The sequence below is a fragment of the Camelus bactrianus genome, chromosome 1 (assembly GCF_048773025.1).
Source record: "Camelus bactrianus isolate YW-2024 breed Bactrian camel chromosome 1, ASM4877302v1, whole genome shotgun sequence".
Lineage (NCBI taxonomy): Eukaryota > Metazoa > Chordata > Mammalia > Artiodactyla > Camelidae > Camelus > Camelus bactrianus.
Genome location: NC_133539.1, coordinates 391,229 through 413,940, shown reverse-complemented (window position 1 = coordinate 413,940; position 22,712 = coordinate 391,229). Strand labels below are relative to the sequence as shown.

Here is a 22,712-nt window from a genome sequence, read left to right as displayed (position 1 = left end):
CAGCAAGTGAGCAAGACCCCGGCACGTACCCCGTGTCCTGACGTCCCTCCCAGCCCCACCTGACCTTCTTGCCCTCACGTCCCCTTGTCTATTTTCAACCTTAATTTCCTTTTGAAACAATGGGAATTATTAGTAATACTTTACACTGCAGATGGAGAGATGAAAATAAATCAAGCCAACCAATTAACCTACCATTAGTTGCTAAGAAACGAGAAAAATGAGGAAGCAACAGTTGACGGCATTGATTTTTTTTTTAAACACTTTTGTTGCCTGAATAAGATCAAATCACGTAACAACATCGGTTACATTCAGTAAGGAAGTGTTCTCCTTGAGGCAAGTTTCCACTGTGAGTGAAAGAACCCATACAGGCTCAGACCTCAAGTTTACATCCCGGTGAACACAGAAAAGCCAACATGGCTCCAGAGAGAATTTCCCACACGTTCAAAACCTGCTCCCCATAATCAAAAATAAAATGATTTGAATTCAAGAATCTTCACTCATTCACCCCAGGAGCGAGAACTTGATTTTTAATCAGGTCGAGGCAAATAGTTTCCCCTCAGATAACTGGAGGTGCAACTGCCCGTCTTTGAACAGCTTCTCCTGTTCCCTGAGACTCAGGGACAGTGGGCCAGCGTCCGGTGTGGTGCCTGAGGGACCGTGACCGTTTCCATGAGGAGACAACACACAAGCAGGATGGGCTTCTGCCTAAGGGACTCAACGTCCGCTTGTCAAGGTAGCCGGTCAGGTAAGTGACTTTCAATAACGTTTTCTGTATAAAAGGAGATTTTCATTTCTTTTCTGGAAACTTTGTGCTCCATCCAGGGCTCTGCCCATGGCTGGGAGCCAGCAAGGGGCAGCGGCCACTGCAAGGAGCAGACTGGTAACTCACCGTCTGCGCTGCTGGCTCCCGGGGGCTGGGGAGGCCACGGGCCAAGAGAGGACGTGCAAGAGCAACCCCCCAGGTTTCACAGGGGCCCCAGCACAGGTCCCTCAGCAGAACAGACCCCAGAGGAAGATGCCAGGGAATAGGTGGCATTCAACTCGCGCTGGCTGAGCACCCACCACGTGCCACACGGTGTGGCAGCCAGTGGAGCCAAGACAAGGCCCTGAGGACTCAGAGCAGGCAGGAGCGCCACCCTGGGGCGGGTCAGCTCAGGTGAAGGCCCTGCAGCAGGTGAACCCCACGCAGAGAAGAGACAGGGAGCTGCGGGAGTTAAGGCCACATGGTGCACGGCCTCGGAGATGGCCTGACGCTGGGGGTTCCGGGCAGGGAAGGCGGAGCAGAACAGCATCCAGAGGTCTCTCCGGCTGCCTGAGAGAGGACAGTTGGACGGGAGCATAGCCAGGGCCGCCAGACCACGTGGGGACCCTCGAGTGCACGAGAAGCAGGTGGGGGCCCTGGGGCGACATCAGGCCTAGGTCTGGCCCTCTTTGAAGCTCCTGGTGACCCCTCACAGCCATACCCCGCGAGCCCTGAGAATGTGAACCACTCATCCTCGTGGGTCAGACGCAATTCCAGAACTTGGATTTTCCATCCTAAGTTCCAAGGCCACACACGCCAAACCAGAGGGTCTAGAAGCCAGAAGGGAATTGAAGGCTTACTACCTGACAGGCAGCACCATGGAGACTGGACCCTCACGTCAGCCAGAGCACAAAGGGGGTCAGAGGCAGCCACGAGGGTGCCCTGGGGCAGTGGCCTGGGTCCAGGTGACATGCCCGCCTGGCTGTCTGCAGCAGGTGGTGAGTGATGGGCTGCCCCCGGCACACAATGGTGACCCCTGGGGTAACCATCAGACCACTAATGTCCCCCTTTGCTACGTGTGGCCTCCTGGGTGCATTTCTGTCATTACCAGACAACTGTAACCTCTGGATGTGGCAATGCTGGCGGGTGTGGGTGGGCTGGAGAGCCGGGGCAGGGCCACCCGCAGGGTCTGGCTCCCCTCTGAGCAGCCACGGTGACCAGGGCCGCCCAGCCTCTCCCCAAAGGGCTGTCTGGGGGAGGTCACGTCCCTCAGCCGGAGACTCAGAAGAGGCAGGAGACGGATGACGCCTAGCTGCTCCTCTCCCGGGAACTCAGTCATTGGTCCAGAGAGCCATCCCGGTCGCGCCCACAGCAAGGACGTGCACCACTTTACGCAGGGTCACAGCTCATCCCATCCCTCCCTCAGCTGTTCTCAGAAATAAACCTAAAAAAGCAGTGTCTACGGCCAGCTGCCCCATCCCCGCCGCAGGCAGGTCTCAGGACTCCTGTTGAAGTGGGCAGTGTGGGGGCTGGCGCGGCCCAGCCGAGACCCCCAACCTCGCCCAGAACTGACCAGCCCCCCAAGCCCCACAGATGTGCTCTCAAGGGTGGCCAGCGAGGGCGCTGTCGGGGTGCAGGCGGGAGAAGCGCCCGAGAGCCCAGATGGGGAAGACATTCCTGTAGCTCGTGTAGCTGATGGCGCAGGACTTGTTGAAGACCCCAGCGATGTTCTCCTGGGAGGACACAGGGAGAGAAACACGCCTCGGGTGGCTGGGCAGGTGGTCCACCCACCATCCCAGCTCTCGGACCCCATGCCTGCAGCAAGCCCTCCAGTGCGGGGCCCCATCCCCTCACAGCCACATCAACCCCAGACGCATCCAACGGCAGGTCAGGGGTCAGCCTCCTGTGACCCGTGACCCCACGCCTGCAAAAGCAGGTAGAGGCTGCCTCCTATGCCTCGTTCTGAGTGCGGGGCGTCAGACAGAGCCCCAGGGTGTGCTGGCCGTGGGATTCTCCCCTCCAGCTCCTCCCTGGCCCCACCAGCCCTGCCCCCAAGCCAGTGCTTCATCTGCAAACAGCACAGGACCTCAAGACCCAAGCAGCATCACAGACCCACTTCCAACAGAGGCCCCTCACTGGTACTGCTTGCGTCTCTCAGATCCCCAAAGTGAGACCCTGTCTGTGAGCCCCGTGAGGACGTGGGGGCAGGTGGGGCCCGAACACACTTCATGGAGGTCATGCCGGCCCACGCATACCTGGGGCCAGTCGCCATTGGGCAGCTGTTTTCCAAGCAGACAGCTGACTCCTCTCTCCAGGGCCGCTACGTCAGGGTGCCTGGGGGAAGAGAGCGCCGAACACTCCTGCCACCACTGGATGAGACCAGCTCTGGCTGCAGACAACCCTGCGTCCTCACCCTCACACAGCAAAGCACAGGAACAAAAACGTGGAATGCCGCACAAAGAGGGGCAGCCCTGAACCGCCACACCCGCTGGCCGCAGTCACACGCTGCACCCCCAGGAGGTGGGAAACGCTGCACGGTGGAGGTGAGCAGGCAGGAGGCCTGCCCACAATGGGGCCAAGCGGCCCTGCCACGCGCTGTGCTCTCCTGCCCCCCAGACACGTGTCCACCCGGCCACTGGTCCTCAGAGACCTCTGCGGGCTACAGAAGCCACATGTGCTAGTTCTCGTTCATCCAGGGCAGAGGTGGGACAACGGAAGGCTCGACGGTGTAGGAAGGAGCCCAGCAGTGGAGGCAGACTGAGGCCAGTCCCAAACCCCCTGCCCCCGGGGCCCCCAGACTCCACTGCTCCTGCTCACACTGACATGGGCCATGTTTGAGGGGATTTTAGGAAGACTTCCCACTGGTCCCAAACCCGACAGGGCAACACAAACTGAGATGCTGTGTGCACCTGCGTGTGTGTACTCCATGTGCACATATGTGCGCACCCGCGTGCACACTTGCAGGTGTGTAGGTCCACGTGTATCTGTGTGCGCCTGCGTGTGTGTGCTGGGTGTGCACGTGCCTAAGCACATCCCTGGCCCAGCACTGGCTGTGGACACAGAGTGGCTGCAGGCGCTGCCTCACCTCGCCCTGTCGGTGGGTCCCTGCTACCCTTGCTGCCACTGTCAGGTGTCCTCTCTGCAGCACCCTCTTTGCAGGACCCACCACCTGGCCCTGGGAACCAGTCAGGGTGGCTCCGCAGGCCTTGACTCCTCCAACCCCTGCTCTCGGCCTGGCCGCCACACCTGCCACAGCTGCCGGGTTCACTGTCCCTCCTTCACCTGACCCCCGGTCAGCGACAGGTCTGGTTGCCCGTACCTGACAGCCATCAGCCCCATCAGGGCCCAACACGTGTTGTGGATCTGGGACTGGGCACTCTGCACATAGCACCGCTGCTCACAGGACTCGAAGTCCTCCCCCCAGCCTCCGTCTGCCATCTGCCGGGCCAGCAGGAAGTCGCAGGCCTGGGAGACCTCGGCACAGGCCACCCTGCAGGGCCAGGAAGACAGGAGCCACATCACCCAGGGGTCCCAGGGCCCTCTCCTCACCTTGGCCAGGCCTCCTCGGGGCACGTGGCAGGGGCACCAGGGGAAGCCCACATCTGATGTGACGAGGCGGATACCTGCTCCCATGGTTGTTGGAGGACAGAGTGAGATGCTATGTCCGTGCAGATGGCCTCCCAGAGGGGACCACCCCCTAAACACCTACCCAGCAAACAGAGCCGGGGGAAGTGGACAGAGACAGCTTGACCCAAGGCCTCTCCCTTCTCCCAACCCAGCCCAGCCAGTGTCCTGGCCTCCGGCCCTCCTGTTCCTGCCTAGTGTGGGGTTTGCGTGTGGGGGCCAGGCCAGCTGCGGGAGGACAGAGGGCAGAGGCGCCCTCCACCACACGAGTCAGGAAGCACCTTTTACCAGACGGTGCTCCTGGCTCAGCAGCCCAGGAAAGTCCTCAGTGCAACCTGGTGGCTCGTATGTTTCCAGGAACACTGACCTTATCTTACTGTTTGTAACACCCCCAAATCAAACATCGAAGAGAGAAACATGCCCAGGAGAGTGTCCTGCTGAGAAGCTCCCCTACCCCGCTCCCCCACGGGGGGAACGCCCACACTCACCCATCGTGGTATGCATGTCCCATGCAGGCGAAGGCTTCCAGCCCAAACCAGGTGCCGTAGGTGAAGCACACACCCCAGGAGCTGCCAGGAGACAAGGAGGAAACAGGGCAAAGACCACAGGCTTCTGGCACGCCCTCCAGCCCAGGGGTGAGGGCAGGGGTGCAGGTATTTTCAAGAAAGAATCCACGGGGCCTTCCACACTAAGACACACCCACCCAGCCTGGCCTCACGGATAGTTCCATGTGCTGGAACCACCGAGCAAGACGAACTGACCCAAGCCCATAGGAAAGGACGAGGAGCCACCACCACCGTCAGCCCGAGCACCTCCAGCACACTCAGCTGAACTCCTCTGAGTAACGTGCTGCGCGACCACCACCAGGGCGAAGGCCTGGTGTTCAAACTGGAGAAGGCCCACCAGGAACACGTCCAGAGGCCTCTGGGCAGTGCGAGCCCCAGCGACCCCACCACGTCCGCACCCACAGGCGCCACTCACCCCTCCCAGGAGCCATCGGCCCTCTGCTTCTGCCGACAGTACTCCAGGCCCCGCTCGAGGGTCTCCCTGGAATACAGGAGGGTGACCTGATGGACACTCCATAGAGACAGCAACTCACCTACTACTCCAGTTCCGCCGCTCCACGGGCTCCCTTAGAATACGTGGAATAAACCACTCCGAGCGGAGTTGCAAGTTGAAGAGCAGTGGCTACAGGCTCGGGAGGGGAGCAAAGAGGCAGCGAGAGGAAATGCAAGACGACAGTCGGACCTCAGGGATGAACCCACATGAGAAGCGGCCACAGACAGGCTCAGGCTCCCTGAAGACAAGGCCACTGACACAGGCTTGAGTGAAACGCACAGATGGAATTTTTTAAATAAATTAAAAATGAGGAAAAATGACACATTCAGCAGACAAAGAAAGCCCGTCATAGGTCTAACCGGTACTTATGAAAAAGGCCTGGTTTCTCTGAAAAGGCCAGAGCTGAAGGTGCGAGCACAGCCTTTAAGGTGAGCACCCACCCAACCCTGACCCGCCTCTGGGAATGCAGCCCCAGCTGGCGCCGGTGCCCCGTCTGTGACCAGCTGACCCGCAGGCTGGCTTTCCTGCAGCCACCAAAGAGGCCTGTGGGCAAGAAGCTGAGTATGGCTCCAGCCAACAGTCAGCAAGGAAAGGGGGCCCTGAGGCTGGCATTCCACAGGGGGTGGAAACCTGCCAACAAGCAATGAGCTCGGGGCAGGTCCTCGGTCGACGTTCAGACGAGGACCCAGGCCTGGCCAGTGTCGTGACTGCAACCTGGGAAAGCCCCGAGGGAGAGGCCCCCGCTCAGCCGTGCCTGGACCCCAACCCACAGTAACTGTGAGCTGACAGCCAGCGAGTCTGTGGTCATACTGCCCCTCAGCGCAGACACCAGCACTGAGGGTGAAGGCACAAGCTGGCGGCAGCTGCAGAGAAAGGAGGGGCAGCTACAGGGACAGTACAAATTAGAAAGTGAAGAGGAAGCAAGAAAGATTCAGACAATACATTTGAAAACTTAGGTAAAACATGCAAATTGCTTATTAAATAAGAAAATTAACTTATTAAAACTGACTCAAGAATAAAGAGCCTGAACAATCCTATTCACTAACGATATGAATCCAAAATGTGAACTCTGCCCAGGAAAAGAACTCCAGGTCTTGGCGTTTTACAAGTGAACGCTACTAGATTATCAAGAGCAATCATCCTGATCTTACACAAACTCCTCTAGGAACAGAAAGGGGAAGGAACACTTTCCCCAGTCCACTCTGCGAACCGACGTAGCCTTTCAGCAAGCAGACGAGCGCGACGTGGTGAAGACAAGACTCCAGGCTGCTCACTGATGAGCACAATGAAACCTGAACTAAACATGGGGAGACGGAACACAGCAGCGGTCTGTCAGTACTAAGTTAAGTTTGGCCAGAAGTGCAAAGGTGTTTTAACATTAGAAAAACCTAAAATAATCGTCTATAGCACTAAAGGATAAAGGAGATAAATATATAATCATCTCGGTAGAGACAGAAAAGTCATCTGCTAAAATACAACACCTATTCACCACAGAGAGAAAACACAACTCAGCAAACTGTGAAGGGAAAGAACTCTGTTAACAAGAAAAGGGGTAACTACCAAAACCCTAAGGCTAACATCATTCCTAATGGAGAAGTATTAGAAACATTCTCCTTTGAGCCCCAGGGCCTAAGTGAGTGGCTCACTCCTGACACCAAGGCTGGCGGTGTCTGAGCTCTTGGCCCCGAGCTGACGGCACCTGTGCTGAGTGACCAAGCGCCTCCCTGCCGAGGCCGCCCTTACCTGACCTCCCGGGCCCTGTGGTCCGGGAACTGTTTGTGGAAGTGCTTCAGGGCCTGCATCACAGCCGAGGTGCACTCCACGTACGTGTAGTCAATCATGATGTCCCCTGGGAAGGGAAGGGTGGATTTAGGCAGGTGAGCTTGCCCTCAACTTCCCGACTGGGCAGTCATGCAGAGTCTGCACAGCACGTCACAAGCCTGCCCATTCCCCAGGGGAGACGAGGCAGTGTCACAGCAACCAGCCACTGAGTGGGAGGGTGGCACCTTCACGGGTGGCCCGGGGCCCATCTGTGCTGCAGGACAGCCAGGTCAGTAGGGGAAGGAGCAGGGCACACAGCAGAGCTGCACTCTCTGGAAAGGCATCGACTGGACCTTGTTTGTCAATTACAGGAAAGTGATCGATGCAGACCTGGCAGGAGGGTACGAGGCACAGAGGCTACCTGCGCACGCCGCGGCAGGAGGACACGGGCAAGTGGGTTCCTGCTGTCACCTCCCTGCGAGGAGCCAGGGGCTCCGTGAGGACCTCTCAGGAGACAGGCCGGCCTCCATGGAAGAGAGCATGAAGCCAGCCCACGTTCAGGCCAGATAGCTGGTGTGAATCCTGCCAATTTCTGAGAGACGGACAGCAGCTGGGCCACCTACACCCAGGGTCAGTGCCACCCTCGGAAGCTGAGGAGCACGGAACCCCCCCGGGCCTGCGGGCTCCTGGAGCATCCGCCAACGTCTGCCAATGCGTTCGCTGACACTGCCCTCTGCTAGCGGAAAGAGCTTGGGCTGTGGAGGAGAACCCATCTCAGACACACAGGACCCCCACATCTGCGGCTGTACAGTCATCTGACTACTCACCGAAGACCTCTGAGGGGTTCAGAAGCTCCAGAAGGTGTCCCCCACGCTTGGTCTCATAGGTGGCAAACCCCCCATCGGGGTTTCTCATGCTCAGCAACTAAAACCAGAGAGGGAAGGTCCTGAGAACCTGCCCACGCACCAAGCACACACAGGAGCCCACAGACTATGACAGAGTGTTCCGGAAACATCCCAAGGCTAAGAACCAAGGGGAATAGGAAGCCGGCTTTCATGTTAAACCAAGAGCCTCGGGTGCCCAGAACAGTGGATTGCAACCTTTATCAACCAGGCACTCCGTGACCACTTGGGATCACTCTCGACACGCGCACGCTCATCACTTACAAGTCACGTGCGTGCCACGGAACTATGTGATCTCCTCCGTAAAACTTGGACAAAACCTAGACGTGCTAAGAGGGTTCTGCCCAAAACCAAACAGCTCTCCTGTTTTCATGCAACCAGTGGAGAATGCCAGCCCTCCCAAGCGAGGCCTGTGGGAGCAGCTGGGTCCATAAGCCTCCAGAACCAGAACCCCCTTGGTCAGGGATCCTGCCCCCCGCCGCCTGGCTGGCCCAGGACACCGGCTCACACCCACCAGGGAAGCCCAGGGCCCCTCCCAGAGGGTCTAGGCTCATGCCCAGCCAGGGCCTCCCGCTGGCCCTGTGCAAGTTCACAGTCTTCCATGCACAGATGCTGTCAGAGGACGTGCCCCTGCAGGCTCATACAGTCTGGTAAGGAGCTCGCCAGACAGAGCCCATGGGGAGGGGAGGGCACAGCGCCCTCAGCACCCTGTGACCAGAGCACCACCCCCACAGCCTCACCACAGCGACAGCGTCGAAGAGCTGCTCTTGTGGGATGTGCTGGGTGACAAAGGGACACTTTTCCTGCAGGAGAAGGACAGACTTCAAGGCCTCAGCGGTGCAGTCGGCGACAATCCAGCCACAGTCCAGCGTGCTGAAGCTGAAGCCACCCTGGAAAGTGCAGGGCTGTGAGTATGGGCAGAGGCCGAGAGCACGCTTGGGCCTCAGGGCCACCCGAGGCTGTGGCGCCTCCCACACCCACACAGAGCCGAGGCCCATCCACTGCGGAGGGACAGCCGCCGCCCTAGGACACACATACGTGGACGGGTGTCCGACTCTACAAGGACTATAGCCCCTGAGCATCATGCCCTCCGGGTTCCACCACGGGACGGGCACAAGCGGCCCGCTGTGACAGCGCCCACACCTCACGCGCCACAGGAGCTGCCCTCCCTGCCTCTGCCATCTCTCTAGCTCATGTTCTGACAACTTCTCTAACGTCCCTGTTGTGACACGTGGCGTGATGCCCACGTGGCTCAGCTACGTCTGTGCAGGTTCCTTAGTCAGGAACACCCTGGGTACGTCCATCAGAATAGGAGGCCCCAGGAGGCTGAGGAAAGCGCCTCAGAGGCGAGGCGAGGCTACCTGGGTGGCGGGCTGGCGCGTACCTTGCTCATCTGGCGGTAGTACTTCTGGTAGTCGGGGAAGTTGTGCGGGACCTGGGCAGCATCCGAGGGCACATGTGGGAAACAGGGAGGGGATGTCATCACTGAACAGACACCAGAGCAAGGAGGGGCTGGCACAGCAGGACGTGCGGGGCCCTCCAGGCGGTGCCGACTGCCCCACTGCCCCACCCTGAGTGGGCCATGCCCTGAGTGGAGAGCACAGAGGTGAGAAAGTGCCCCGCCCAGGGAAGGCATGGCTGGGCTGGTCTCACCTGGGAGACCCGGAGGTACTCGTGCGCCTTCTGCAGGCAGGACGAAAACTCAGGCCTGTGTTGTGCACCCGCCTGGAAAGGAGAAGGAAGTGAGTGGCTCACCAGCAGAGGCCTGCACGGGCGACTGGTCTCTGGACGATCCTGGCGACACCTGACCACCACTGGGGACCAGGAGCAACCCAGCCAAGTCTAGGGATGCTTGGGTTTTGCAGACAAGTCAGAAAGGTGTACTGGAGCAACGAAGCGGGCAGAAGAGATGGTCCACACCACGCCAGCCCCGGCCTGTGCCCAAAGGGTCCCTGCCTTGTCTAAGGCAGGCCCCCAACGTGGCCCAAACCACCCCCCAAGGCTCCCGAAAGTTGTGCCAACCTCATTCCCACCAGCATAAAAGCACACTCCTGTTTCTCACTAGTACATGTTCAAGGGTACCCGTCAGAGCAGTCTGAGTTCTAAGAAGAGCCTGGAGCCCCCCCCCCACCTAGAAGACCCACATCATCTCCTCGGGAGCAGCCCTCACAAGGCTCCCTGCTCCTGAAGCCTTCATGCCAGGCCCCTCCCAGAGCGGCCAGGCAAAGCCACTGCCTCAGACCCCAGCTGAGCGAAGGGTCAGGGCCAGCAGGTGCCATGCCCAGCAAGGCGCAGGAATGGACACACAGAAAGGGCAGTTGGAGGCTGGAAAATGGGGGACAGAGCCACATACCTCCAGCAGAGCCTGGATGGCGAACGCGGTGTCCCAGACCTGGGAGCCATTGGTGCCCTGCAGAGAGGACAGCATTACCCAGCCGCAGCATTGCCCCCACCCACCCCCCACCTCCTGGATCCGACGGGCGCCTAGAGAGCCAAGCAAGGGTCTCAGGGCTTCCACCAGCTCCTGCAAAGAGGTAGGAGCCCAGCTGACTCCTGACCCGAGGCTCTGGGCCCTGCAGCCCTAAAGCCCACGAGGGCCTGAGAGGGACTGGTCCTAAAGGTGGACATGGACAGGAGCCCCACCTGCCTTCAGCAAGCCAGCAGCTGGGACAGGGCTTTCTCAGAGCACTACCAGGATTTGGATGACCACTTCCCATGGCCTCCACTGCTTGCCCATTGCTTTATGGATAATGGCGCAGGGTGAGCAGGATGGTGACAGACATGTGGGTAATGGGGAGGGGAGGCTACACGGACATCACGGCTTTGCAGGACGATGTGTGGCAAGAACACAGAGCCAGGACAGCCGCCGGGCCGAAGGAAATCTGAACTAGATCAAGCCTCAGGGCCTAACACCAGTTCGCAGAAAATACAGGGCACAGAGCAGGCGGGCACTCTAGGGACAAATCACCCCAGAGAGAACACTCAGGAAACTGCTGAACAAGGCAACTTCAAGGTTCAGACTCTCAGATGGAATCCTGATACCAGCGATCCCACAGCGAAACCCCACTGAGCTCCATGGGGCTGGCACAGAGGTTTTGTAAGAGCCAGAAGTCCCGTGAGCTCCAGCGCCGGAATGTCAGAGGGGACGTGGGGCCACTCAGGGGCCCGTCACCCTCTTCCACTTTGAGTTTTTTGGGAACCATTCATGCAAGACTGGCAGCGTAGGGGTCAGAGAGCTGGGCGTGGGGCTTGAGGCACATCTGGTAAGTGCACGGGGTGGGGCAGGGGTGGTGCTGGGCCAACGTGTGCCCATCCCAAAGGGCCCAGAGGCCAGTGTGACCCAAGAGTGTTGCTGGAGGAGCCACATTTCCACAGAGTGACAGCAGACAGCCCCGAGGGGGCCCTACAGCTCCCAGGCCCCTGCAGCCAGTACAGGACCAGGTTAGCCCAGGCTGCCCTGGGACCCAGCAGCCCCACGCCCAGGCCCCAAACACAGGAAATAAGCCAGGGGAACACCACCTACAATAACCAGACCACCGAACCAGCCAAACAGCACGGAACGGTGGCCTGGTATGCCAGGGAAGGGCATACCCAGAGTGCGTCTCAGGACCCTGAAGGGGCAGCTCTGCAGGTGCTCAGCTAAGGGCAGCTGGGAGCGCGGGCTCTCCTGACAGGACCCAGCTGCTGTCCTGCCCCCATCGGCCAGACCCAGCATGCGAGCTTTGAGATCAGCTGTCCAGCAGCAGTCAGGCTGGCAGAGCCTGTCTGCATCCCGCTGGATGGCACACATCCAGGGGACAGCCAGGGGCCGCCAGATGCAGGACCAGGTGGGAACTGCGGCGCTCACCTCGCGCTGACAAAACTAGTCAGGAGGAGTGACTTGGGGATCTTAACAAATCTGAAAGGCAGGAATGGTCGCAAGGAAGCCAGTAGCTAAGGCCCCACAGCCCTCACCTGCATTTTCATGCCGTCGAGGCCCAGCCTGTTAAGAGAGGCATCCAGGTCAGGGAGTACAGGGCATAGAGCTGGAGGTCAAGGTGGCCCAGAGCCCCGGTCCAGAGAGCAACTCACTCGCTCAGCAGGGGCGACGGGACAGCTCCCAACCCCACCCAGCTATGAGGGGCCACCAGAGGAAGAGGGCCGCCCTTGAACACAGGACCCTGTGGGACACTGGGCCGTGCCTACCCTCCGTGGTCGCCTGCAACAAGGGGCCCCACTCTTGGGTACCACCCACGACTGACCAGTTCTCCTGGTCAACAAGGCCCTCCTGACACGCCACCCAAGGCTTCCTACTCTACCTTCCGGAACTACCTGAAGTTTCCAAGCTTCCACAAACCCTCAAACTCCTGGTCCCAAGTGTTACTCCAGGTGCATGGCACCCTTACCAGGAAGCCACACTGTGGGATCACGCCTGGCCTTCCCTCAGCCCCGCCCTTGCCCGCCGTGCTTACCAGAGGTAATCAGGAATCCTGGAGACGTGCTCCTGGAAGGCAGTGGAAACCGGCCCGTCCACGTACCAGCGCACGAGCATGTTGATGGTTTTCGAGATCTGGAGGAGACACAGCCTGGTCAGGCTCTGCTCCATGCCTGCAGGGGTTCCTGGGCTGGAGGGCCACAGCCCGACCCCACGAGGCTGCAGCACAGCCTGGCTCCCGGCCACTTTCCCAAGCACTTGCTGCTTCCAGGCCCCAAGATGGAGAGATCGGGCTGCAGCCCTGCCCCGGGAAAGGGGCCAAGGCACATGTGCGGTGGAGGAAGGAGGCAGGGTGACTCACAGAGGTGACGTGAGCAGAGCCAGCCACCAGGTAATGGGCAAGGCGGGGATCCCGAGCGGGCACCTAGGGTGTGGTGCGTCTTGAGCTACCTTAGATAACTCAGGGGGCCAAGGACAGGGCTGTCTGAGGGGCACAGCAGGGACTCAGAGACGAGACCTGTGCGGCAGGGTCTGCGTGGTCAGAGCAGACAGTCTAGAGGCCCAGACGTCCCCCACTGGGGTCTCATCAGTCAAAACCCCATTAAGATTCATTTGTAACTTGCTTTACACAGCATTAAGTCAGAGCCCACACAGAACCCGCTGTTGCTGACTGACAGGGAAACAACGAGCCACTCCAGTGGGGCAGTTGTGGTTTATAGCCCCTGGGGTCCCACATGGCCTGGAAAACGCCTGGGAGCAGGGCCGGGCTGGGGCTCGTGGACAGAGCCCCCTGGGCTCAGAGAACCCATGGGCAGACCCAGCATAGCACCACCGTCACAGCCCGCCCACAGGCTCACAACCACCCTGCCTCTGGCACCCACCACCCCGGGTCTGCGGCCAGCCTCCCCAACCCTGCGCTGGCCGCTGGGGTGCATGGCCCCACGAGGCAAAGCCAGATCAGGGGCCCAGAGGCTCAGAGAAGCAAGGGTCCCGAGTCACCAGGCTGGGCAGGAACCAGGAATGGAATGCAAGCACCCTGGCACTCCAACCCCCGTAGAAGGGCAAGCAGTGGTTTACTAGAGGTGGGGGGGCCAAGGGCGGAAAAGCAGTCCTCCCCGCTGGAGGCAGCGGTCCAGACACACGGGGTGGTAGGTATGGAAGGGAGGGCCAAGCAAAGGAGTCTGTGGGATCAGAGGCCCAAGTAGACCCACGTGCCAAATAAAGGACTGACAGCCTCAAGTGGGAGACCTCACACCCGTGAGACCCCCTCCCAGCTCCACGGACACAGGCCTCTGGGCCACCCGCCCCAGTCCTCCCCCAACCCCAGCCCAGACCCCCAGTGGGGGTGGGGCACTGACCGGGCCAATGCTGAGGCACTTGGTGAAGCGGTCGTCGGCCGCAATGTGCTCGTACAGCTTCTGGATGGCCCGCTGCCGCAGGCTGGCACTGTGGTGGCACTCATACAGGTTTAGGAATGCTGCGGGGGGCAAGGGCATCAGGGGGTGCCAGACATGGAGGGCCTCCCGGCCTCCGCCCAGCCCCGGCACAGGCGCCCCTCGATGGGCAGTCTTTGGGCCCCCCCTCCAGTCCTCCCACCAACCCTCTTGCCCCCCTGCAGCAGGTGGAGGGCAGGCTCCTGACTGCAACCAGGCAGGGTCCCAGCTCCCACCCCAGAGCCTGTCTGCAGAATGAGTGAGGGAATGAACGCACCCACGCGGGAGGGAACACGACCCCCGGCCGGCCACTCTGAGCAGCCAAGAGGTCCCGTGGGAGACAGGCCTGGACTGGGCCTCGTGGGGTTCTGCCCCTTCCCCCCCGACAGAGATGGGACCACAGGCCCCTCAAGGCCCTGGGCTCTGAATCCTCTGTCCAGGAGCCGGAGCCCTAGGCAGGTCCACTGGACACGAGGTGCACACAGCTGGCCCCGTCCCCGCAGGACCCAGACACCAGGACAGTGAGAAGAGTGGAGGGGGCTCATCGTGGGCCAGTGTCCCTCCGCTCTTCCTGGCACTCTGGTGTCCTGGAGGCACCCACCATACAGTACGTGGAGCAGCCAGCTGTGCGGTGTGTACAGCTCGTCGGGGGCCACGCTGTTCCTGTGCGCCGGCCAATTGATGCAGTCATAGTCTTCCACGTAGAGCTCCTAGGGGGTGGGCAGCGTCTCAGACCCAGACCTCCCTCCCCCTCCCCTTTCCCAGGGCAGGCCCTCATGAGCACACTACACCCCAAATCCCATCCCAGGGCTGCTTCCACAGATGCCCTGCAGCCCACCCCACCCCACAAGCCCCTGAACCATTGTCCGTTGTGTGGGGACAGGAGTGGAGGCTCTACCACAGGGTTCTCAGCTCTGAGGGGCCCCTAGGCCAGTGGGCATGCGCAGTCAGGCTCACCTGGCGGAGGCTCTGGACCAGCGGGTCCTCCTCGGCGCTCAGCCGGGTGCCATAGCAATAGGCCATGGGCAGGTAGACCTGTCGGCAGTGGCACCAGAGCTTGGAGGGGTGCACAGGCATCCACTCAGGAAACAGCCTGGGGGGGGGGGGCAGTGTGTCAGCAGGGGCCCCGGCCCCCTATTGCAGCCCGGGGCCCTTTCAAGTGTGGACACAGGGGTGCTGCTGTCTCTAGAGCAAGTGGGCACAGCCGCCGGCACCTCACAGCCATGCTCCTGAGGGGCCCTGCCCCTAACAGGCAGGTCTGCCCGACAGACTGGCCCTCGGCCCTTCATCAGGTCCCTGCTGTCATCTCCTGATGGGCCCCTTCCTCTCACACCTCTGCACCACCAAATTCATCTAACGCGAGGCCCGCACCCGCCCTGACCGCTTCCTGGGGGCCCAATCCTGCGGACAGCGCTCCAGGGATCTCCCCCCCTCGAGGTGATGCTGGGCACTTATATGTACGTGACGTTTTCTGGAGAGACGTCCGCAGCCTTCATTAGATACTCACAAAATGTTTTAAAAATGCTGGTTTACGGGTGTCACACAACACGGAACTGGTGTTGATTTTGCTAAGTATTTAAACAATACTGTGGTTTTGCTGAAAGGAGCGCTCTCATCTTTTAGAGATGCACACTGACATGCTCACAGGGGAGCAGAGGTCCGGGATTAACAACACTCACCCACAAGCCTGACGGGGACAGGAGGCCAGTGCGGCACCCCGTGCGGGGCAGTGAGGGCGGTGCCACTGTCACTTCACTCTACTCCTACAGGCGCTCCAATAGCCCACAACAGCACGACACGGTCAGTCACCCGTGCAACAAGGCCAGCGCCCCACTCCCCACCCAGCAGTCCCGAAGTCAGCCTGGCAGGCCCCTGCCCCAGGCCCAGCCCACAGCACCCCCTCCCTCCCGTCCCCGGGGAGCACCCTTCCAATGTCTGTGGGACTCAGCCGAGCGAGGGCCCGCCCGGATTCTGACGCCAGCCCACTGCAGAGAATGGACAGTCCCTTATCTGGCCAACAGGCAGCAAGTGACCCAGGGCTGCGTCACCCTACTCATCAGACTGTGGCGACAGGCCACCAAATCAACTGTAGAGGGAAGCATACCACATTTCTGGAAACAGGGTGTTGAGGCCTTCCCAGCTGTACACGTTCAGGACAGCCAGCCAGAACTTCCCCCAGGAGGGGATGAACACAGCACCACCTGGGGGGAGAGACCAGGCCCCCGTCACGTCTCTGGCTGTTAAGGTTAGACCCTCAGGAATCACGCACACCCCTCTGGAAGGCAGGCCACTAAGGCTCCTCTCCCTGTCATGAGAAGCAGGTTCCAGAACTGCTCAGGACCGAGGCCACCAGTGGAACCAACAGCTGCCCCAGGACAGGTGCATCCAGCCCCTCCCCCCGGGAAAGAGCGCAGGCAGGGAGCAACCTGGGAAGGGGAGTGACCTAGATGCACAGGGCAGCCCGCGTCCATGTGAGCTGGGGGTCGGTGATGAGGGGAGGTGAGTGGAGCCCTCGGCCTTCTCCCTCCTGGGGCCCCGCCTTGTCGCCCCCATCTGTGCTAACCCCACGTGGCACAGTCTGGATTTCAATGCGGCTGTGGGGACACGTGTGGAGCCACCCCAGAAGCACCCATCCCAGGCACAGAAAAACTGTCCTGGATGTGCTTCAGCAGGAGGCCTCAGCCCAAACGCAGGTGTGCAGAAGTCAGAGACCCACAAAGCTACTGGGCAAGTGTGGCCAGAAGACACTCCTTCACAGGCAGGGAACCAGAAAGCAGCACCGATACCCCGTAGCAGGGAGCCCAGAAGCTAACGATGAATCCATTACAAGAGCAACATTTGTGTGGAGAAGCCAGGCTGTCATCAGAGAGCACAAGGGAGGTGTTGCCAGCCTGGAAGACCAGGAAAAGTGACACCCAGCGTGAAGGCTGGACAGGAGTTCCTGAGGCAGCGGGATGCGGTGGAAGGCAGGATGTCCCAGGTGGACAAAGCGGTGCACGCAGAGCCCAGAGGCAGGAAGGGGCTTCAAGGTGCTGACGGAAGCCCCTGCGTGTGAGCAGAGCAGGGAGGACGAGCAGATCGAGGAGTGTGCCTGAGAGGTGGGTGGGCAAGACTGCGCCAGGCTCTGCAGAGCAGCAGTGAATGCTCCAGGGGCAGCAGGAGACACGGGGCCTCCCTGGGATGAGGGGAGAGGAGCCACCCCCTTGAAACCCTGCCGGGCACACAGCAGACCGAGGCTGGAGGGTGCAAGCGGAGCGCTACTGGCTCCTGCCACTCCTGCGCGGCTGGGCGGCCCTGCCAGGACACCCCCGAGCAGTGCACAAGCCGCTGCCCTGAGCCCACGCCGCCGAGTAAAACAGGCAGAATTATGTGCTCCCTCCTTAATCTGCTTTTTAAAAAGGCACTGGAGAGGTCAGACAGTTTCTACCTACTTCTGCTTTGATGCATTCCTGGCTCACGTGTTTTGCTGTGTTTGAAGTGGAGGTGCACCTGCCTACTTCCCATGTGCAAGCACTCGCTGTGCTGACGTAACATGAACTCTTTACGGAGCACGTGCCGTGCAGGGTGTACCTTTCTGGTGAAGAATGTTCCGGGCTCGTACCAGGTCAGGATCGTCAGGCCCAAATCCCAGAATTCTCAGAGACACATAGTTGAGTGCAGTCCCAAACACCGTGGACTTGTCTTCAATGTGCCTATGGGAGCAGGAGATAGGTGAGAAAATGGCATCTTCCATTACTTTCAGTGAAATTTCCTCAAAAAATCAAGAATGGAATAACAAGAACACCCAGAACAGTCAGTCTCCAGCAAGAGTTCCTGCACCTCCCATGACAGCTGAACAGTCCCAAAATCACCCTGCAGGACCTGACCGCCTCCTCTGTTTACTTCCCACCCCTGAATCCCACGACCAGGCCCAAGGCAGTGACCCGACCGCAGACCACACATGACCAGGGCCCACGGAGCATACTCCAGGGGCAGCATGCTAGAGGAGGCGAAGGCACTGGTGAGATCTTGAGGCTGTCCCAGGACCCACAGGCCAGAGAGCTGGGACCTGAAGTTCGAGGTGCCCATGAGCCCATACAGGAGGCCAGCAGAGCTGCGCTGTCCTCCCAGGATTCTGTAACAAAGGCTGGCAGTGTGGCTATAGCCAACCCAGGAGGGGCCCAAGTCCTCACTGCAGGATGAGAGGCACCAGGGCCCACCGCCACCAGGAGGGCAGGTGGCTGACCACCTGGGGAGAGGCCCTGCTCCCAGAGCGAGCACACCACAGAAAGGCAGGCCGAAAGGCGGGGAGAACCGCCCGGCTCCCCCTCTACCTGCTGCCGTCCCAGAGTGGAAAAGTTTTCTTCTGCCTCAGTGATGACAACCAGATGGTTTTCACTGTGGTATGTGGGTCTCAAGAGTTTCTCAATCAGTCATGAAACCCATTACAACACAAGCTGGGAAACCAAGGCCCAGGGTGTGAACAGCCCTGCTCTGAGACCCCCAGGGAAACCCAGGCCCAGTTTGCACACAGCCTCCAGCCTACTTCCTTCCTGCCAGGCTCTCCCTCTGACCCCAGGCCCATAGACAGTCACCCTATCCCTCAACAGGTGCAACCCCTACATAAGACCACGTGTGCACATGCATGTACACACGTGCAGTGATGCCAGGCTGGCAGACTCACAGGCCCCAGCCGCCATCCGGGAGCTGCACAGACCGCAGGTACCGTGCCATCTCTTCCCTGTATCCGGCTGGCAGAGGAATTCGCGCCACATAGCACGTGATCAGGAGGCCTGTGTGGCAGAAAAGACGTTCCTCACTGGGAGCAAGTACTCAGCACTGCCAAGCCCAGGCCCCTTTCCTCCCGAGAAGAACCCCATGCAACAAGGAACTATTGGCTAGGGTCTCCTTCGCAAGGAAACGAGCCTGGGAAGGCTACTCTTCCCGGCCCTCTCGGGGACCTTGGGACTGTGGCCTCATGGAGCAGCAGCAACAGCACAGGTACTTGCACCACATGGGGCGGGCATAGCCCACTCGGACACTCCAGGTCCCGTGCTACTGACACACCTTCTGGGAATGGGGTAACATTTACTTGCTTAATTGTACATATCCTGTTTTATTAAATTTTTTAATAGCACATGTTCCTTTGCAAAAAGGGAAGATGGACAACAATAAATATTACCCACAAAGAAACTTCTGTTCCCAGCCTGGCCCTCCTGAGCATGGTGCTCACAGGCCGACCCCCATCCCTCCACCCTACCCCTGGCATCGGCTCTATCAGCCAATGCCCATGGCACCCAGCATAGGGAGTCTCAGGCAGGCCCCGGCCACAACGCACGCCATAGAACAGATGCCTGACTCAGAGGCATGAGAAGCCCCGGTGGACACACCCACCCAAGAAGGGCAGATAGATGCGAAGATGCCACAGAAATTCACAGAAAACAGCTCATCTCCCTTCATAACAGGTCTGATACTGTCAAGACAGGGAAACACACAGGCAGGAAGCAGAGCCAGGGTCTTCCCCATTTCACAGGCCAGGAAACTGAAGCACAGCTTCTAAAATGTGGGGCTGGAGCTAGAGCCTAGGAGGTCCAACCACAGAATCAGTGATCACCACAGTGATACTCAAAGTCATACGGGCCACGCTGAATCCTGACCTCCACAGGCATTTTCCAAATTAAAGCAGGAAAAGACCACGCAAACCTCAGCCAGCCACAGAAGACCTCTGGTATGGCACTCCCAAACAGGCCACTGTCAACTTGAGAAAGATGGTCTGTCCAGAGTCCAGAGGGAGAGAGGAAAGCCCCAGCCTGCAGGGTGTGAGCAGGGCAGCAGGCAGAGCCCAGAGCTGCAGTAGCAAGCACAAGCCAACGCAGCCTCCCCATGACCAATCGCCCACAGAGGGCCTGGTGCTGCGCACGTGTGACCACATCCAATTCTCAACACCCCCACATCACAGATGGGGCAACCGAGGCATGGTGAAGTCCTGTCACCTTGCTCAGGGGCAGAGCAAGCCAATGCAGTCACTGACTCCCCAGGAAGATCCCTGGGGACAGTCTCAACAGGCTCCAGAGGGGGCCAAGGTAAGAAAGAGCCCAGTGACTTGCCCCCAAGGACAAGCCCATGGGTCCCCGGACAGGAAGGCACAAAGCTATACAGTCCAGGAGGCAGCAGGGCTTGGAGTCAAAGAGGTGACAGACTCCCAGTGCTGCTCCCACTAAGGGAAAAGGTCCTTTTGCATAAACTCATGGAAGAGAGTTTCCCATATTACAAAACTGAGCATTTCTTTAGAAAAACATTCCCAGAATGCAAAACAGTCTTGTCTAGCCAAACCAGTTCTGTACCCAGGAGGCCCAACCGCAAGCCTCCTACAACTCACCAGCCTGCACCTACAGCTCCCATCTGAGCTCTTCCAGCCACCCCTTCAGGTGAGCTCCCTCATACAGGCTGCCCACACAGGACTTAAAGATCCCCATCCACCACCCTGAGCACCTCCAGGACCCTTTGCTTCCTTTTTCAGGACACTAGCTAGCTGTGCCTTCCACTCCCATCCCCCAGCACCAACACCAGGACAACCTGCCCAGCCCTTTTCTGTGTGAGCTGGTTTTTTACCTGTTCACTCATTCACACCACAAACATTCACCAAGGGCCTGAACCAGATCAAGCCAGGACCCCAAGTATGCCCCAAGGTGGCCTTACCCACAGGTCACAACAGCACCCTCCTACCTGGCAGGAGAAAGAGCGGGCCACCGTAATCACCTGCCCAGTGCCCATCCTCAGCCTGCAGCCCAGCGAAAAATGTCATCCCATTCAGAGCCCCCTCACAGGCGGTGTGGGCTTTGGGCAACTCCTTAAAGTAACTCCTCTGCAAAGGAGAGAAGAGATGAGAGCTGAGGGGTCTGCGGCTGCGTCAGAGAAGCCTTCAGCACTTACAGCCCAAGTCAAAGTAACAAATCTGAACCACTTTGAAAGTTTCAGCTGTTTCAATCAAAAGTCTGAAACTCTGATGATGGTACTGCCATTTCAGCAAGTGAAAGAATGGCTCTACACTCTCATGGCTTTGTTTTCCAGTCACACATTTGCAAATTTCTTCACAACTTCTCCGAGACATCTTAAGTAAACCACATGTCCAAGAGTGTGGGGTGGGGCACTGGTGCCCATCCAGACCTGGAACTCAGGCCTCTCTAGGAAAGGGACCAAGGGATGGCACAGTGACAGGGAGATCCCATTTGTACATGCTACTCTCTGACTAACTGAATTTCTCATACGAAATTCACTGGATCAAAAACTTCTTTTTCTGCATAAAAACAAAGTTAGAGCAGCTTCTTACACACAGCTTAGTAATAAAGGGATTGAAGCGAAGGGGTTCATTCAATTCATGCTCTATCTTTACCCCAATTGACTCCTGCAGGAACCAGCTTTGGTGGCAAGTGACACAGGTACACATTACACGTCCCTTCTTTTTTAACAAAGGGGAAAAACCACCCTTCACATCTAGCTGTTCATAGCTCTCTGTTGGTTCTTGGTGCTTGTAGCAAGAAGGGAGAGGCAGGTTTCTGGTCGTGTCCCAGACACTGCAGGGGAGGGGCAGAATCCACACTCACGGTGTCCAGTCCCACGAGGTGAGCTTCCAGCCCAGTCTGCCCTCGGCCGGGGCTCTCTTCTGGGAAATACGCCCACGTCTGCCTTCCCTTCTCATTGCTGAGTCGCCAGCGGCTGAGGTCGGTGGCCGGCTCTGTCTTATAGGGGCCCCCTCTTCGGCGCAGACACCTGAAAACGATCAGGCTCAAGTGAGTAACCACCCTTCCTGCTCGCTGGGTCAGAGGCCAGGGCGCAACGAACTTAGCGTTTCACTTCAACAACCTAAAAGCAGACACGATTCCTCTAACTGCAAAACAAACCCGCCTGGCGCGCTTCTGCGTCCAGTTAACACCGCGCCACTATTTCTCCGGCAGTGGAGGCACCTGCCTCCGGGATCCCCGTCCCCCGCCCCAACGGGCTCTCCTCAGCCCGGCCCCAAGCGGCCCCAAGCGGCCCCAGGTGACACCGCCGAAGGACAGCCGGCCCCCACCGCCCCCCAGGGCCCGTGTGCCGCACAGAAGGCGGGCGAGGCCGGACGGCGCAGCAGCCTCGCGGGAAGCCTCCGAGCTGCCGAGCCCCCTCCTCAGCGCCCCCGACCGCGCCCTCCCTTCGCGCGGGGTCGCGGCGCGCGGGCACTCACGTGCCCTCCGTCATGACCACCGCCGCGCTCCGGGTTCCTCGCCGCCTGTACCGGGACCTGTACCGCCGCTGGCCCGACACCGAGCGCACTGCGCAGGCGCGCGCCTCGGCCGACACCAGAGCGCGATGGGCAGATGCCCGCGCGGCCAATCAGAACGCCGAGCCCGGCCACCTCAGAGGCGGAGCGCGCCGCGCCCCCGAGCGGGAGGCGGGGCCAGTGTTGGTGGGCGGTGCTTGGGTGGGGCCTGGGTGGTCTGGGGCGAGGCCTGGGCCTGAGGGCGGGGCGGGGCGGGGCTTGGCGGCTGGGCGAGGCCAGGAGGAGCGCGACTTCCAGTCGCGCCAGACGCCGTAGTCCGTCAGCCCCGAGCTACCTATGGAGCAAAGTTTCAGGGCGAGGCCACCAAGGGGCTCCTGAGGAAGACTGACCCTTGAGGAGGGTCCCTCCCAAGGCCAGAAGGCAGGGGGTCTGGAGAGCAGCAAGTTCCCTTGAAGAAGAGCCAGAGACTGGCGGCTCTGGGTGAGTGTGACGGGAGACTTGGCAGCGAGAGGGGAAGGCCTGGGGGATAAGGGGCTCTTGG

At 59.7% G+C, this 22,712-nt stretch overlaps 1 protein-coding gene across 1 annotated transcript; it reads right to left on the bottom strand.

Annotated features, from left to right (window-relative positions):
• Positions 1–232: 232 nt before the first annotated feature.
• Positions 233–22,239, bottom strand: LSS (lanosterol synthase). Its single transcript, XM_074374327.1, has 22 exons — positions 22,136–22,239; positions 21,519–21,684; positions 20,641–20,779; positions 18,599–18,707; positions 17,506–17,627; positions 16,040–16,136; positions 14,893–15,028; positions 14,537–14,645; positions 13,861–13,979; positions 12,540–12,637; positions 12,043–12,070; positions 10,442–10,498; positions 9,742–9,813; positions 9,473–9,523; positions 8,829–8,978; positions 8,014–8,110; positions 7,169–7,274; positions 5,348–5,413; positions 4,855–4,935; positions 4,062–4,232; positions 2,998–3,076; positions 233–2,475 (listed from the first exon to the last, which is right to left on the bottom strand). Exons 1-22 carry the CDS (start codon positions 22,147–22,149, stop codon positions 2,344–2,346), a joined length of 2,199 nt encoding a protein of 732 aa, XP_074230428.1. The 5' UTR covers positions 22,150–22,239; the 3' UTR covers positions 233–2,343.
• Between the last annotated feature and the right edge of the window lie 473 nt (positions 22,240–22,712).